This window comes from Cricetulus griseus, chromosome 2 (genome assembly GCF_003668045.3).
Source record: "Cricetulus griseus strain 17A/GY chromosome 2, alternate assembly CriGri-PICRH-1.0, whole genome shotgun sequence".
NCBI classification, from domain to species: Eukaryota; Metazoa; Chordata; class Mammalia; order Rodentia; family Cricetidae; genus Cricetulus; species Cricetulus griseus.
Genome location: NC_048595.1, coordinates 148,867,282 through 148,885,549, shown reverse-complemented (window position 1 = coordinate 148,885,549; position 18,268 = coordinate 148,867,282). Strand labels below are relative to the sequence as shown.

At 35.3% G+C, this 18,268-nt stretch overlaps 1 protein-coding gene across 4 annotated transcripts in view; it reads left to right on the top strand.

Moving 5' to 3' along the window:
- The window catches only part of CUNH8orf34 (chromosome unknown C8orf34 homolog), a 392,051-nt gene that overhangs the window by 101,729 nt on the left and 272,054 nt on the right, over positions 1-18,268 (top strand). For all 4 annotated transcript variants that reach the window (XM_035440010.1, XM_035440008.1, XM_035440009.1 and 1 more), the window contains exons 3-4: positions 447-578; positions 15,596-15,724. In XM_035440010.1, the coding sequence (XP_035295901.1) occupies positions 447-578; positions 15,596-15,724 (261 nt within the window). The remainder of the gene's footprint in view (positions 1-446; positions 579-15,595; positions 15,725-18,268) is intronic.

Below are 18,268 nucleotides of genomic sequence, written 5' to 3'. Positions count from 1 at the left end.
TAGAGTGATAGATTTCTAGTGACTCAAATTTAAACGTGGGGTTTTTTTTTTGTAGTCTCAGGTATGTCAGCATATAGGGTAGGCAGAGTTTTCCTTGCCCTTTCACTGTATAACTTGAAAATCTGGATTTAAAACAAATCAAAAAGACAAATCATGACTCTTGCTGAAATGTGTAGTTATTGATTGTATCTTGTATCTTCTATGCTAGTGAGTGCTATCTTTTGCCCTCACATTTACTCAACCAACTAGATAAAAAAGATATCCTGGCTCAGTTGTTTCACTAACATGACTTTTGGACAGAAGTATAAAATAAAGTAATTAAAGTAATCCATAAAATCCAGTGTTTTACTGAACTCAGCTCCTCTCAGTAGACATTTAAATACATTTCATGACCAAAATTCTCTCCATCCTTATTACTATGATTTGTGTATATTTTGTCTTAACAGAACCCAAAGGAACAAGAAGGGATTTTAGAAGCTATGATAAACCTTGGCAGTTGAATGCAAAGAAGCCTAAAAAATCAAAAAGCGACCTTGCTGTGTCTAATATTTCTCCTCCATCACCAGATTCCAAGTCATGTAAGTTTGTTACTTAACTGTTCTTAAATTTGCAAGTCTTTCTAGTTTGGAAGTAAAGAAGAGTTATCAATTGAACTCAAACTTTTCATCTGTTTTGGGCTCTTTGTTAATCCTAATGAATACACGTTCATTCAGCATTTACATTGAACTTCATGCACACAAGTCTACTTAGTCATTTATACCCTTTCATGTGTATAACCAAATGAGATCTTTTCTGATATTTAGTTATTAGAAGACTGGGAGCTGCATGGAGCAGATCTCTGACCTGTTTCAACAAAAAACTTTCTTTGAAGCAGCTCAAATGTTCAAAAAGGCAAATCAAATCTTTAGTATAGAAGAGAAGAATATTTAACCCATGTATTTAAAACAACTTTTCATCTGACTTCCTATAGGCCCTCCTCTTTGTTACTTATGATTGCTCTCCATGGTCCTTCTTTGTCAATTATGAAGTACAAAATAGAAGAACACAATGAAAGAAAGAATTGAGACATGAAATGAATTTGTCAAGCATCCCTCTCCATCACGAATGAGCTCAGTCTCCTTATTTATCATCTAAAGTTAAGGCTATAGACTTGAGAATCACTTATCTCTGAGGGGACTTGCCTGATTCCATGCTCCTGCAGGCTCTTTGCTCTCAACAAGACACTGCCCAGCCACAGCATGCTGGGCTTCTCCTTCAGTTTTCTTCTGTCTGGGTTATTTACCTATAATTTCTAGTCGTAGCAGAATATTAGCAAGGAGCTTTTAATGACAATGAAATATCAAACCATCTTTCGTGGAATATGTAGAAAAACAGTATGTGATAATGAAAATACAATGAATTTAAGTCATACATGGAAATACATTGCTAAAATTACTACATTTTTAAGTGATTGTTGAAGTTGTGTATTTTGGTGTCTGAAGAACTATTAAAATAGTACAAAGTAGATAAATAAAAGTTAGTAAATTTATCAAAATCAGAAATAAAATTATTTATTTTCCCAAAACTAATACAGAAAGGTGATAATAGCAAGAAATAAAAGCAAAGAATAAGGAACAAATGTGATGAATAAGCAGCTAAGTATACTTGCCACTAGAGTCTGTTGACCTGAGTTCGAAGCCCAGAACCCACATATTACAAAGGGAGAACCAGTTCTTGAAAGATGCCCTATGTTCTCCACACTCAAGTTATGGCAGGAATATACACACTATAAATAAATAAATGAATATAAAAACAACAAGGAGTAGATTATAAAAAGAGAAAACAAAACATCAAAATAGGGGCTCTGGTCCAAATGGCAATAATTACACTAAGTTGACGTAGCATTCCAATTAAAAAGAAAATACAGACAGGTGTTGGTGGTGCACGCCTTTAATCCCAGCACTTGGGAGGCAGAGATAGGTGGATCTCTGTGAGGTCAAGAAAAGCCTGGTCTACAAGAGCTAGTTCCAGAACAGCCTCCAAAGCCACAGAGAGACCCTGTCTTGAAAAGCAAAAAAAAAAAAAAAAAAAAAAAAAAAAATACAGGTTAGTTTAGAAGGGTATAAAATAAAAGCAAACAAACTAAAAGAAGCATGCAGACAAAAGTCATAAATACAAAAAATAAAGAAGCCTTTATTGCCAAAGTAATAACAAAGTGTAATTTGAGATGAAGACCAGTTCTAAAAAAAGAGATTATTTCATAACATATCTCATATCAAAATGTTATTGAACCAAGACAAAGAAATTTACCAGTATAAATAGAACTCATTGATAGAGTTGTTGCTTGACATGCATCATAAGACCCTGGGTTTAATTCCCAGTACCAGAGAGAAGAACTATTATATATAGCAGGAGCAAAGTTGTTAAGCATATGATGGGAAATTTCCAATGCTACAGTTAGTCTCAGTAAGTAGAACAGAAGAATAAGTAAGGGTACAGGAACTTTGAACAACACAACCAAGTAATTTAAGTTAGTTGACATATAGAATATTATACCAAATAAAGTTAGAATATATAATTTTGCACTCCAGAAAGAATGTTAAGAAAAATAAACAATGTGTCTTGCTACATAACAATTTAAAATTCAAATTGCATATATGTAAATAACTCATGATTTAAGGACAAAATCACAGAGATTTTGATCTATACATGATGCGAATTTATAGGCTGAAACTAAAGTAGTAATACTTAGGAAGAAATTTTTACCTCTATTGTAAAAATCTTTAATAAAAAATAGCATAAGCAGGGCGGTGGTGATGCATGCCTTTAATCCCAGCACTTGGGAGGCAGATACAGGAGGATCTCTGTGAGTTCAAGGACAGCCTGGTCTATGAGAGCTAGTTCCAGAACAGCCTCCAAAGCCACAGAGAAACCCTGTCTTGAAAAACAAAATAAATAAATAAATAATAACATAACATAACATAAAATTGGTGATATCAGCATTCATTTTTTAAAAATCCAAGAATATGTTGAGAGAAAATGATTAAAATAAATTGAAAAGAATAAATAAAAAGAAAAATGGGAAAACAATAAATTTTACAGTTGATTATTAGAAAAGATACTTTTTAGAAATATCTAGAAAGACACATCAAATATAAACCACAACTAATGAAAGATTACACATTATCACATATGATAAAATTATTAAAAGGCTCTATTTAGAAAATAATTTGGTAACCTATGGCAAAAGAACTAGCAATGGCTATAAAAGACAGAAATTCCTAGAAAGGCGTATTCTAAAATTGATTGAAGAAAAAATAGAAATATTTAAATTTCTTCTATCAATTGGAAGAAATTTAATTCATCTAACAATTTTCCACTTAAAGAGCCTGAAGCCAAAATGGCTTCACTGGAGAACAAAACATTTGCTGGGTAAAGGAAATTGTGCCACACAAATCTGTTATAGAAAGTAGAGAAGCATAAAGGTTCATATTTCAACTCATTTCAGGAGACCTCCCTGCCACTGTTGCTAAAACAGGGTGAGGACACCTGCAGTAGTGACTTGTCCTGTGGCTGTGACTAAATTCCCTATAAAGGCAACTGAAAGGAGAAAGATTTAATTTTGGCTCACAGTTCATCATGTAAGGGAGGAATGGCGGTGGGAACATGACATTATAAAGCATCCAGAGAAGGCCACAGGGAGGGAGGGATGCTTGTGCTCTGCTAGGTTTCTCTTCTTTTGATGTCAAGAACTCCAGCCTAACACCTGGTACCACTCACACTTGTTGGAGTGTTCCCACTTTAAGTAACCTAATCTAGGTACACCAAAGACATTCCCAGAGGCCTGTTTTCTCAGTGCGGATAGATCCTATTGGGTTAGCATTAACCACATCAACCCTCCATCTAGAAAACTAGACTATCCTTCATGATCACACTGTTTTGACTACTTTTCTCATTGCTGTTTCAAAAGAATTGATACAACAACTTATAAGAGGAAGGATGTATTGGGACTCCTGAATTCAGAGGGGCCTCTTCTTCACTGTGTGAAGGGCATGATGGGGCAGGGTATCCACATCATGTCAGACAAGAAGCAGAGAAAGCAATATGGAATAGGAGAGAGGATGATGTCACCTTCAAGTCTTGCCTCAGTGGCCTTGCTTGTCCTGACACGTCAACCTTGTATTGTAACCTGCCACTCACAATGCTGTTATGTTTTGACTCCTTTAAGGAATAAGTCTATACAGACTCTGTAAATGCACTATCACACACATACCAGGGCAATGTCTTATGATCTCCTCTGTAAATGTATTTACCAATCATAAATTGGTGAAATTAATTGTTACAGGCACAAATACTTTTACCAAATATTGAAACATTGGTACAGAAATGAAACAAAAGAGTAGTAAGTTGGTATATTTGCTTCATCTTCATCCAAGAAATGCAATGTGTATGTAATATGCCAAAATTAGTTTGTGTCATTTATGTTAAACTAAAAATGAACAGAGTAAGAAAAAAAATGACACAGTCTCTTCAAAATGCAGTTGTTATGATCAACAGTACCCAAAATAGTCATAAAGGAACATGTCCTTGGTCTAAGAGAGGAAAAAATAGAAATCTCACATATAATATCATATTCTTATATCAAAACAGTGAATGTTTTTCCTTTGTAACTGAGAATATGTGTTTGAACTTCAAATAGCATTCATTATAGTGGAGGTCAGAGCCGATGTAGTCAGACAATAAAAAGTCCACAACTGTAGATGAGCATTTAAGGTATTTATTCATTGACTTCATCATTGTAAAGGTGAAGAATGTATATGAATTTACAAGAAAAACACTAAAATAAGTTTGAAAAATTAGCAAAGCCACAGGTGATACAACAATGTAGATTAGGTAATGTCTTAAAATAACATTTGTAAAGTATTTAAAAAAAAACACTAAATACTTGGGGTAAATTGGATGAGAGATGTGCACAATGTTTACAGAGAAAATTATGAGACATTTCTGAGAGAAAAAGTAAACCAATTGGCTAAATATGTCCTATCCATGCTGTGTGTTGAGAAAATGTCAATATGCTAATTTGTGCTAGAATGTACACATGATTCCTATCCAAACCTCCAACAAGCCATATTCTGGAAATTGAAATAATTATTTTAAAAAGTTATGATCATCAAGAAAATTTGATGTTGGTGAAAGGGTGGATGAGTAGATTAATTCAACACAACAAAGAATAGCAGAATGAAACATTACAAGGTTACAGAATAATAGAGAAAAAGTTTCTTCAACATTGCACATCACGAAGGAAAGTCAAATGAAAAATAACTGAACCTTACCTGAGAAGGAGATGTTTCTCCGAGGTTCTGGTTTCTATGGCTACTACACCAAACTACTACAAGTGACTTTTAATTGTATGTGGAAATTTAATGAAAGTGAAATAATATTTGGAGGCACAACTCAACAGCATTTTAGTACAATCACAGTATGTATGTTGCATCATCTTTATAACTGAAGTGTTTTCAGCAGTCCCAAAGTTAATACTAAGTAGCCAATTGACATTACTGGCTCCCACAGTCCATGGCAACCTGGGGTCTGTCTCTGGATTTATCTATTGGAATAGTAGGAGTGGGATCCCACAAGTGAGACATTTTGTGGGAGCTTATTTCATTTAGCAAGCACTTGTTTCTCATCCACAATTCAGCATGAGCATAATTTTATTCTAATAGCATTGCCTTCTGCAGACATACCACATTTGCTTATCCGTTCCTCGCTTCTTGGGTTTTCTGACTGTTTTTTCCTTTTGACTATTGTGGATTGTGCTGTTGTGATCATTCATACACACATTTTACTGAAATAGCATTCTCGGGGTAAATACATTGTCATGGAAGTGTAAGGTCATATTATTCTGTGTACAGCCTTTTGAGGAGCACCTACACTTTCTGTGGAAACTATTCCATTTACATTACTATCAATGATGTGTAAGTACTGTAATTTTCCCATATTCATAGGTGCTTGTTGTTTTTATTAAAAACATAGGCACTAGAGTGGATGTGAAATGGTACTTCATTCTTGTTGTCATTTCCATTTCCCTGAGAGCCAGATCTCACTGACTTCTCAATCATTTGGGTGTCTTCCTAGAAATGATTGTTGATATCTTTGCCAAGTTTTAGGTGTTTTGCTACTTCTTTTATCCTTGAATTGCATGAGTTCTTTTATTAGGTAGAAACAAGTTTCTTATCAAATACATGATCTGTGAATATTTTCCTTCATAATGCATGTTAACTTCTTACTTTATTAACAGTGTTCACTTATGGACAAAACTTCTAACATTTATAATCAATGTAGGTGTTTATTTTATTTTGGCTTGTGCTTTAAATATCCTATCTAAAAATCTCTTGCCAATTCTAAGATCATCAGAACTCTCTCTTCTGCTAGTTATAGTGTTATCTGTTTTGTGCACTCATTGCTACATCTTGAGTTTCTTTCTGTAAGTGGCAGGAGGTAGGGCCCCAATTTCATTCTTTTACATGTGTATACCCAATTGTCTCAGCATCATTTTTTAAAAATATTCTTTCCTCATTGCATAATCTTAGAGCTTTCTTAAAGACTAAGTGACCACAAATATTAGAGTGATTTTATTCTATGTTCACCATTCTGTTTCATTAAACTGTGGTTTTGCGAGTATCCTGTTGTTTTACTTATTAGGATTATGAGCCTTTGAATTGTGTTTTTCTATCTTTTTATCCTCCTTGGGATTATTTTGCATGTCCTCTATACTTCAAATTCTAAATATCTTTTAAAATTCAGTTTTTCCTTTCTAAACAAGGCAAATAGGATTTTGATAGAATTACTAAATTATGAGATTACTTTGGGGGAGTGCTGGTTTAAAAGCAGAAAGTTTCTAAGCCATCAACAGAAAAAGCTGTTTCAATTCTTTAGATACTCTCTAATTATTTTCACTATGGTTTTTGCTACTCATTTTATTATAACTATTAAATTTAATCTTAAATATTTTATTCACCCAGATGATATCACTCATGGAACTGTCTTTGTTTTCCATTCTGATTGTTATTGCTAGTACTTAGAGACAAAATTGATTTTTTTGGTGTTCATTTTATTTCCTAAAACTTTGCTGAAAACATTTATTCATGTTACCCTTATGGTTATGTATGGATTCTTATGACTTTTTAAATATAAGGTCACTCACATCTTTAGGCAGTGATAATTCTACTACTTCTTTTCCAGTTGTGATGCTTTTTAAAATTTTTCTTTACTTACTTAATTTCTGTAGCTAGAAATTACCATCCAAACTTGTCTAGAAGCAGCAAAATCTGGTCAGGAATCCTAAAAAATCTTCTAGCCTCATGCCATCCAGTACAGTCATTTACTTTGAGATTTCCCTATTTGTCTTTTGTCATGTTGAGAACGTTTTAGCACCTAGTTTGTCAAATATTTTTTAATCATAAGAATGTATTCAAAATTATGTCACTTTTGAGGCAACTGTGCAATTATTTATCTGTATTTTATTTGTATATTATTTTGATTCCTTTCTTGTGTTAAACAACCCTTGGATTCTCTTGTCATGTAATTTGTCCAATATACTACTATATTTGCTTGGCACTATGTAACTGAGGATTTCTCCATAGATTTCCAAACAAGGTACTGGTATGAAATTTTCTCTGTCTTTGGAGAGGGCAAAACTGATCTTATGAGGTAGAAAGTGTTCATTCCACGATGTTTGTTATAGGATCTTATTTTGAACTGATTGTTTTGGACCAATCCTTGAGTGCTTCTGAATTGTTTTGTTTTTGTTTTTTTGTAACTGAGTCCTCTTTACTACTCATATCTAAAATGGTATTCTGATTGGATTTTAGTGTTTTTATGAGTTTCTATGATTTTATATTTTAATCTAAAATAATCTAATTTGCTTCTTTATGGTCAATAATAATGTCTCACTTAGATTTCTGATTTTAATAATGCAAATCTTCAATTCTTTCTTCATCACCCTTGCTAGAGATTTGTTCAGTTTTTAATTTTAGCTCTTTTATCATTAAAATTTTCACTTTTGTTTTGTTTTGCTCAATTCTAATAATTATTTCTTCCACTTCCTGCCACACGGGGCTTGGTTTACTCTTCTTTGTCTATTTAACTTTATTTTTAATTATGGGACAAAGCATAAACATTTAAAGTTCCTCTTTGAATGTGGCCACATAGCTATAGATTCCCAGCTGAATCCTGCTCTCCCCACACCCCCAGGAATTAGAATGGACATTTTATCCACATAGTATATGCCTCCCTTTCTCTTGGAAATTTTCTGGTTGTTTCACATTTTTATTTAACTCTCTCATGCCCATGTATCTGCCAGTTTTGCTTTTGATTTCCTGTTTGTCTACCATGATCAAGAGAACATATTGTGTATGATTTCAATTCTTTCAATGTTGTTGATATTTACTCAGTTATATTACATATAATTCCTGTCAAGGAATGTTTCCTCCACCCCAGAGCAGTGTGCTTACTTTGCTATTGTCAAATGCAGTATTCTCTGTATGTCTGCTGGCCCTAGTCTGTATTATTGAAGTTAGTCTTTTTCTCACTACTTTATCTTTTAGAATTCTAAATATTTTTATAGATAGGGATATTATATTACCCAGATCTTATTTTAGAGCTAGTTTTTCAATTTTGTAAGTTTTGATTTCTGTGTTCTGAGACTGTAAGGATAGAAATAACATAAATACATAACATGACTCTTGTTACATACTGTTGTGGTGAATTGACTCTTTTGAGCAGCATATTTTGCCCTTCTTTGTCTTTAGGAAAAGTTTATTTTTAATAAAGCCTTCTTTTGTCTGATGTTAGCACAATCAACACAGATAGATCACTTTTCAGTAGTATTTGTATGATTTATCCAATTCATATTACTTCCTTAATGTTTCTTCTTATTCCTTTCTCCTTTGAGGATTACACTTATATGTTAGCATTCCATAAAAATCAATAAAGTGGAAAATGATCACAGTAGTGACTGCTCAAATTGTAACACACACACACACACACACACACACACACACATATATATATATATATATATATATATATATATATATATATATACATATACATAGATAGATAGTTAGATAGATATAGGTAGGTAGTTATCTTTTGAAGTGTTAAATAAAAATCCATTTAGAAATGGAAAGATCCATTCTTTTTGCAGGGTTTTTATTTGAATTAGAAACAAGATTGTTTTACATAACAATCCCAGTTCCCTTATCCCTCCCACCCTCCCCTAATAAAACCACCCCCCAACTAAAACCCTACCTATCACATATCCTTTCTGCTTGTTCAGTACTTATTCCTAGCACAGGTATGGAATTTGGGAGCCCATTCCACATAGAGGAATACTCCCTGAGCCAAGACACATGGGGCTGGGCCTAGGCCCTGTCCCAAAGGACACAATAGACTCTTATGACACCCTATGGAAGGCCTCACCATCCAAGAAAGATCCATTCTTAACAGGTATTTTAAGAATGTAATTAAAAAATGACTGTAAGTTATTGCTCTCTTTTATTTTTTAAATTTATTTATTTTACATACAAACCCTAGTTTCCCCTCCCTTCTCTCCTCCTGTTCCCTCCCCCACCTCCGTTCCACACCCCCATCCATTCCACAAAAATGGTGAGGCCTCCCATGGGGAGTCAGAAAAGCCTGACATACCAAGGTGAGGCAGGACTAAGCTTCTCCTGCCCTGCATCAAGGCTGAGGCAGGTATCCCACCATAGTCAGTGGGTTGCAAAAAGCCAGCTCATACACCAGGGACAGATCCTGGTCACACTGCCAGGGGGTTCCAGAAAAGACCAAGATACCCAACTGTCACCCACTTTCAGAGGGCCTAGGTGGATCCAATGCAGGCTCTCTAGTGGATGGTCTAGAGTCCATGAGCTCACAGGAGCTCCAGTCAGCTGTTTCTGTGGGTTTTCCATGCCTTGAAAACCTCTTTCTCATATACTCTCTCCTCCCTTTTTTCAGCAAGACCCCTGAATCTCAGTGTAGTGTTTGGCTATGGATCTCTGCATCTGCTTCCATCAGTTACTAGATGAAGGATCTATGATGACAGGGTAGTGAAAAATCTGATTATAGAAGAAGGTCTGTTCAGACACCCTTTCCTTTATTGCTAGGAGTCTTATCTTTGGTCATCCTTGTGGATCCCTAGAAGTTTCCCTGGCACCAAGTTATTGCTCCCCCTTTTTTTTCTAAAGAAAAGGTGAACAAAAATATTTTAAAAATTATTGACTTTCAAATAAGAGAAAATGTTATCAACTGGTGTGTGTGTGTGTGTGTGTGTGTGTGTGTGTGTGTGTGTGTGTATGTGTGTATCTGTATCTGTGCCTGTGCCTGTGTATGTTTGTGTATCAGTAGGTGTTTGTATCTGTGTTTGTGTGTCTCTATGTGTCTGTGTCTGTGTGTGTGTGTGTTGTGTGTGTGCATGCAACACATTCTATTCAAGATAAAATGTAGGGCTTCTTGTAAATCCTCTGGCACACAGCTACATTTCTATTTCACAATGGAGTTCCCCCCATGTCCTTGTTTGCAAGCCCTCTCTTTCTCTCCCCCCTCTTTTTCTTATTTCAACCTGGGTTTTACTATGTGGTCTAGTATGCCCTCAAACTTAAAAACCACATTTCTCTTCCTTCCTTCCTTCTTTCCTTCCTTCCTTCCTTCCTTCCTTCCTTCCTTCCTTCCTTCCTCCTCTCTCTCTCTCTCTCTCTCTCTCTCTCTCTCTCTCTCTCTTCTCTCCTTTCTGCTCCCACATTCCCCCTATTTTCTTTTAAGCTATTTATTTTGTCCACATGCCCATATTTCAACATTTGGAAGGTAGGATTATTGTAAGTTTGAGATTAGCAAGAGATGCAACATGAGCTCCTGTCTCAAAATAAAAAAAAAAAAGAAAAAAATTCAAACAAGAAAATCTTTATTCTCAGCCTACCACAAAAACATAGTACTTATTTCTTAGATTAATTTTCAACAAATTAAGTAACTTGTCCTACCCAGTGATTTATTAGTTTTTAATAGTTATATGTCATAGATAAGACAAGTAGTGATTGAGTAAGTGTGTTTGTTGTGCCCAGAGTCCAGACTCCCAGAGACACCAAGAGATCAGATCTGATGCAAAAGCAAATAGTCTTTTTAAATATGAGTTCAGACTCTGGTCTCTTATTCATCTGACACAGTAGTGGAGCAGGAGAGAGACCTCTAGTCACAGTAGGACAGGGCATTTATTGGGAGTAGAGCAAGAGAAGTCAGAAGGTCTGCAAGTTGCATAGTAACAATCTCAGAACTTGCAATCTCAGACTGGGGGTAGCTGTCTTAAGTTGATTGGTTAACTTAAGTTTAAGTTTAACTTAAGTTTAAGTTAACCAATGGCAGAAAAATTGCTACATCTGGTGGTGATTGCTGTGGTTATTACATTCCACACTTATCAATAAATCATGTCCAGAGCCTGCTAGCCTAGCCTTTGATTCATTTTTTATCATATGCTGGTTATCTTATGGTTTTCTCAGTAATTAGGCAAGGTCTGTGACACAGTATATCCTGTTGAGATGGGGGCCTACATCCTGCAGTGTCTTTTTTGCCACTTGTTATGGCTGCAGAATTGCCAAAGCCAGGGTCTGGGTGAGGTCCTGGGCCCTTCATGTTAAATGCTTTTCAGTTGCTTAGTTTGTGGATGATTGCTTATATTGAACAAAATGTTGGCAGAATGGTGAAAATAACATTGTCCATCAATTTTTCTGTGCATGGAAATAAATAAATGCTTATATTTCTTGCCCATTTCATATTCACAATCTAGTTAAGAAATGAGATAAATATGTTGGTATCGGTTAAACTGAAAAACTGGAATCATCTCTCAGTAATTCTATTAGTACTTTTCTTTGCATTTGGGGAATGTGTTTCAGTTTCTCTTTATTTATTTTTATTATTATTTTATTTTATGAGTATGGTGTCTTTCCTGCATGTATGTCCATATACACCATGCATGTCTGGTGTCTATAGAGGCCAAAAGAGAGCATCAGATGCCCTGGATATGGCCCTACAAATGAATGTGAGGTATCATGTGCATTCTGATAATCAGACCTAAGCCCTCTGGAAGAGCAGTCAGGGCTCTTAGCCACCATCAAGAAATAACAAATGTAGGGCACAGAGGTATTCACCTTCTTTTAAATATGCACAATGCATATATGTATGAAAATCATGTGGTATTCCTTAAATATGTACAGTTTTGTGGGATTTTATAAAATATAACTCAATAAGGGGCAAAAAGGCAAACTTGGTGGGAATGACAGCAGTACTTCTGACTGACAATATTGGGCTCTCCTCTGCAGTATTTGTATACATTTACACATTCATCAATGACAGTTCTAATTTCTACTTCAAAGAATTTGCTCAACTAGGTCTTAAAAATTTGTGAGGGCCATGCTGATTTAGTAAAGCATGATTGTAGGTTCTCCTCTGACATCCACAACCTTACCATTAGCCCCAGATGGATTGCTGGGTGTATACTACCAGGCATGATCTCCCTCATATTGAGCAGGTCTTAAGTCCAGTTAGAAAATTGTTGCCTCTGTCAAGGAATGTTGTGAGTGAGAGAAACAGTCTTTCTTGGGAGATCCTGTCAATTGTCTGTCTAATACCAAATTCTAAGCCCTTGGTATATTATATACATACAAGCATAATTATATCAACTGAATGGGTTATATTCATATATTAAAAGAATATGTAAACTATATAATAAAGGAAAAGGCTATAAATTTGAGAGAGAGAGAGATTAAGGAGGTTCATAAGGGCTGAAGGGAGGAAAGGGAAGGGGAACTGATGTAATTATTGTAGAATTTCAAATAATAAAGTATTGTTAAAAAGACAAAAATTATCAGGAAGAAACAATAAGTTAAGTTTAAAATGCATGGACAGAAGCAACTAATGAAAAGTGAATTAGAATTTGATTAATATATGGGATTGTTCAAAAATCAACCTGGCTCAGTAGGCAGTTAAGTAGCATATGGTCCTCATGGGAAAATAAAGGAAGTCTGCCTGTGTGGTACTGTGTCCACCCTCCTGTACTGGGGTGAATTTACTCTTAGTGCCCTCAAATTCTGTTATTGTCTCCTCTGGCTCATACTATGTTGGGACACTGTCCTGAGGAAATTTCCTAAGCTGTAATGTAACTGTAACACTGAGTTCTAAAATGAAGAACAACTTCAATAAGGTTTCCATCTGGCAGAAAACTACAAAGATGCTCTCATCCCGGGCTACATGTTGGACTGTTGACTGCACAAGCCTATTCCTGTTATTTATCCGGACACTTTTTGAAACTGGAAGCATAGATAACCTGCCCATGATCATAAGATGCACATGGTCGTCCTGAATTTTGTTCCCATGCTGTCATTTACATTCTAGATTCATCACAGACTATGGATATAAATAGGAACTGATCTTAGATTCTCTGTAAATTTGCCAAGGAAACTTTCGGTGTTATGTGAGGCCCCTCAAACCCAACACCTTAAAGCCTCTGTATAGTTTCTCAGGATTTGGAATTGATGGGTCAGGTCATGTGCTGGCCTCATTTAGGCTTGTTAACCTAGGGCATTCAGGGGTAGATCTGGTGGCTGCTTGGGCATAGATTTAGAGTATTTGTGGTTTTATTTACTCTTCTATAAATTGAAAGGCAAAGAAAGATCCTGATGAAACATGATTTTACAGGAAATTAGATGATGCAATGATACAAACTGCAGATCAAAAAATATTCAAAGCAGGTCAATAAGGATGGCTATCAAGATTTTGAAGAACATGGCACCAGTATTGTTTTATCTGCTCTCTTAGCCATGACTCTTTCTCATGTCTCTAAAGTAGAGCTATCTAACACAGTACTGTTATTCTTCCTTTCCAACTATAACTGGAATTAATTTAGATGTTCTGAATGTTGATTTTACTTTCTTAGTCTGCATATCTGAACATAAAAGGTTCTCAACAGCTCTTCCCCTTTTAAATTGAAGCATCATCTACAAATCTCCTTCATACTTTGCTGCTGCTATGCACACATCAATTCCTATCTCATCCTCATAGCAGAGCAATGCATCTAATTCAAATTTGCTCTAAGGTGTATTCTGCATCAATATCACTAAAATTATATTAATGTTTTATCAGCAAGACAAACAGATTAGTCATATTTTCTAGAAGTAATGATGTGCTCTTCATTGTTTACTTTGATTTCTGTATACTCATCACTAATGCTTCCTCAAGCGCTGCCGATAGTGTTTCTCGATGTGACCTAACTTATCTTGTCTTTTATGCTACTTTGTTTTATTTTTTTCTCCTTTTATGTCATTGAAGGCATCTTGGAGACCTCTCCCCTGCAGGCCATTGATGTCTTTCTCCATTCTTAACTTCTTTACCTGTAGATATTTTCCAACTCTATGTTGATACTACCTTCACTGTCATCATGAGATATCCCCCCTTTCTTTCTTTTAGAGTTCACCCATTCCTGCTTCCAAGTATTTTAAGATTTTTGTTTATTTATTCATTGAGCTGGAGCACACCTTCGGGCAACTTCTTTAGAAAGGATGTTTATGAAGAAACTCTCAAAGTATCTCAATTGGATCTCTTATTGGTATAAAATTTTCAGTTACAAATAATTTTCTTCTGGAATTTTTAAAGACTGTCCTATGTTCTATAACAGATATGTTGCTAAGTCTGTTGTTAATCCAAATTACTCATTTTTGTCCCCAAAAGCTTTTACAATCATATCTTTACTGATATTGTTGAAAAACTTGAAATAACAAAAGTTGAATTTTTATGGGCCCTATAATTCGATTCTATATCTGGGAAACCATTAAGTTCTTATGTCTTCATTGTTTTGACCTTGTGTTCCTGAGTTGATAAATTCATATTTAAATAATGTGTTGACTTTCTTTGCATCCTACTCTTTGGGTTATGAGTTTCTGTTTTCTCTACTTTGCTAATTCCCACTACTGCTAATCACCCCATTATATGTCTTCTCAGAGAAAAGCCTTACCCAGTCACTTATGCATGTTCAATTTATTTTTTGAAAGAAAAATATTCCCTAACGATATAATAATTTTAATGGGAGCTTGGAAGAAACACACACACATACACACACACACACACACACACACATATTACATGTGTGTGTATGTGTGTATACATATATAGTCTTATGCTTTTAGAAGTTATAATAAGATGGCATCTATAAACATTTTTACTAGTTGCTGATGATGAGGTTAGTAATAATTTTTAGTGATTTATTTTATTATTATGCAGAATAAACTTTTCCATTGTTTCCCTTTAAGTTATAGAAGTAATTAGATTTAAATCAATAGCTCAATTTCCCATTTTCCATAATCGCTGTCATATTTTCTTTTATTTATTGAACTAAAGCGTTTTCTTCAAAGCCAATTTTAAATCCCCTGCCTGTTTACTCACAAGAAAACCATCTCCAACTTTAACCATTTTTATTCTTCACATTGATCTTGATGCAGTCTTACACAAACGATAAGTGAGTTTGTATCATTGTATGGCATGCTTATGAAATAACCATTTCTTTTAAACATAGTGCCAAGGTCAGTAGAACATCCTAAGTGGAGCTGGCGGACTAAACCACAAAGCCGTGATTTTGATGAATTGAACCACATCCTTCAGGAGAGCAAGAAGCTGGGGAAAGCCCTTGAGAATCTCTCCAGAAGTAAGTTCATTTTCTTGACAATAATTTTTAAAGGAGAAATATCCATCACTATTGGCAATGATCCATTTCTGACATCCTCATTATCATTTTGTAAGGCTGAGGAATGCTAAGGGACTGAGAGTTGAGATGAGGTTTTACTGCAGCCAGGGTTCAGATCTGTCCACAGGCTGTACAATGGACAGGAGCTAAAGGACCTGTTGGAGCACCTGGGTTCTGATTCCCTCTGCATGATTTCTGTCACATAGTTCCAATGCATCTTCTTCATTCTTCTATTTTGAAAAGTTCTATTTGTTTCATTCTCACTAATAAGCATTCCTTTCTCCTCCATGAGATTTTTTTATGACTATACACTTGCAGGTCAGTAACTGGGTCAAAGTCTTCTTAGAGTCCTTTCAGAGTCTAGCATGTTGCCATGTAACTTACTTTTCCCCACAAAAGCAGCATCTCTACTCTTAGGGCATGACCTAGAGATTTCACTGTGTCATCTACGAGGTGATCATCACAGAGAAATCACTTAGCTTCCATGACATGTTTCTTTCATCTCCAAAGCAGCAAGATGTGACTGTGGCTACCTGGGGAAGGGTGGAGTTCTGAGATAAGATGTTTTTCAGGCACCTTTTCAGTCAGTATCACCACTATAGGATCAGGAAATCCAACAAACATCTTGATGGTATAATCTGTTGAAAACGCACTGAATTTGTAGAAACACATGAGTACTATGTGATTTTAGAAGCAAGTTCATGATAACCCGATCTTCATCTGTATAGGTATTTTTCCAGTTCAAAAATAAGTCAGACATCTTCATAAGCAAGTTAAAATCATGGCTTCATCAAAATTTTCTTTTGATGAAATCTAAGACTAATAATTCTGAACTGTATCTTTATTTTTCCCCAATAGTACAGTTTTACTAATTTCATGTATCAAAACTTGTCATTGTCCCTTGGTATGCTTTTGGCAAATCTCTATAATATACAAACCTATGTATATTGCATTGTTAGACAATATATATATATATATATATGTTATATATTTATAGATAAATCATTTGCATTTAAAACTAGACCCCTTTTAGACTTTTATACAATGAAGAGATTTGAGAAACTAAGATGCCTTGCAATAAGCTGTTAAGATGCCCAGACAGGATTTAGAAAAGCCCTGCTTTGAGCTAGATTTACATTTGAAGCAAAAACAATAAAGAAGGTTTTCAGCTTATTATTAAATTGTGTTCTTGAAAGGAGCCTGATCCCATTAATATGGCAAAGGCACATGCTAATATTTCTAAATCTGACTATTTGGGGAAGTTATTGGTGCTATAACAGCTTCTTGATTATTTACAGACATGAGATAACATATATATGTGTGTGTGTGTGTGTGTGTGTGTGTGTGTGTGTGTGTGTGTGTGTGTGTGTGTGTCCTTTAAAACAATGCAGTGGTCTAGCAAATACTTGCCTTATTGTTCATCTGAAGATACTACCTGGTCTGTCCCCAAAACTGTTTACTAAGGGACTATGCAAGTATTTAATGATGTGCATACCTACTTTGCAGCAGACGTGTCAGTTTAGGCTGTGCTCTTCTCCAGGCTTCATGCTGTATAGTTCATTCAGGTTTCTATAACAATACACCACAGGCTGCAAGTTTCTATACTCATAGAGTATACTTCTCCCAGTTTTGAATGTTGGGAAGTCCAAGATGAATGGCTTAATGTATCCTTGTTTATTGTCATCCTTCTGTTGTTTGCTTGCTTGATATTTTGTTTATAGATAGTAACATTTTTCCATATACTTATGTGGTGGATGATCCAGGCAGCTCTGTGTGGGCTCTTTTGTGTGGAAGGGCACTAATACCATTAATGATAGAGGAGACTTTGTGCCACAATTATTTCCCAGGCTTCACCACTGACCACTATAACATTGGAGTTCAGGCTTCAACATATGAGTTTGAAGAGGGCACAGTCATTTACACTCACACACAGGGAGAGCCACTGCACTGGGTTGTTTTGTCTGAAGCCTATGGTGGACTTCTTTAATGCCTCAGGATAATCTGGAAAAGCAGGAACCACTGTGGCATGCAGCAGGAGAGTAGAGAGAAAGTCATCTCATTGGTAATTTGCATATCTCCAAAGTTTCACCTTCTTCCAAATAGCGTATCCTTTAGTCAGGTTGACACAGGTAATCTCTCATCTTATTTGCTCAAAGCCTATGAGATTGTGTGCTGGTAAAGAGGCAAACATCTCATCACACTCAGTAGTCCTACTTGGACTCAGGGAACTGTTTTAGTCCTCTGTCTATCACAGATACTTAACAGTCTACAATATGCTCAGATATGTACAACACAAGAGAAATGTAAGATAAGTTACACATGTTAGATTCTATTTTCATTTGGGTACATTAAAGAGTATCAAAACAATTGCATGAAATTAAATTTAGTGAAACTGTTACCCAAATTACCCTATAGATTATCAATTTTATGCATGTCTCATATAAAATAATCATTGAGACCTATTATAGTCACATCTTAGTCCTTAGTCTTCAGACACCAGTGTGA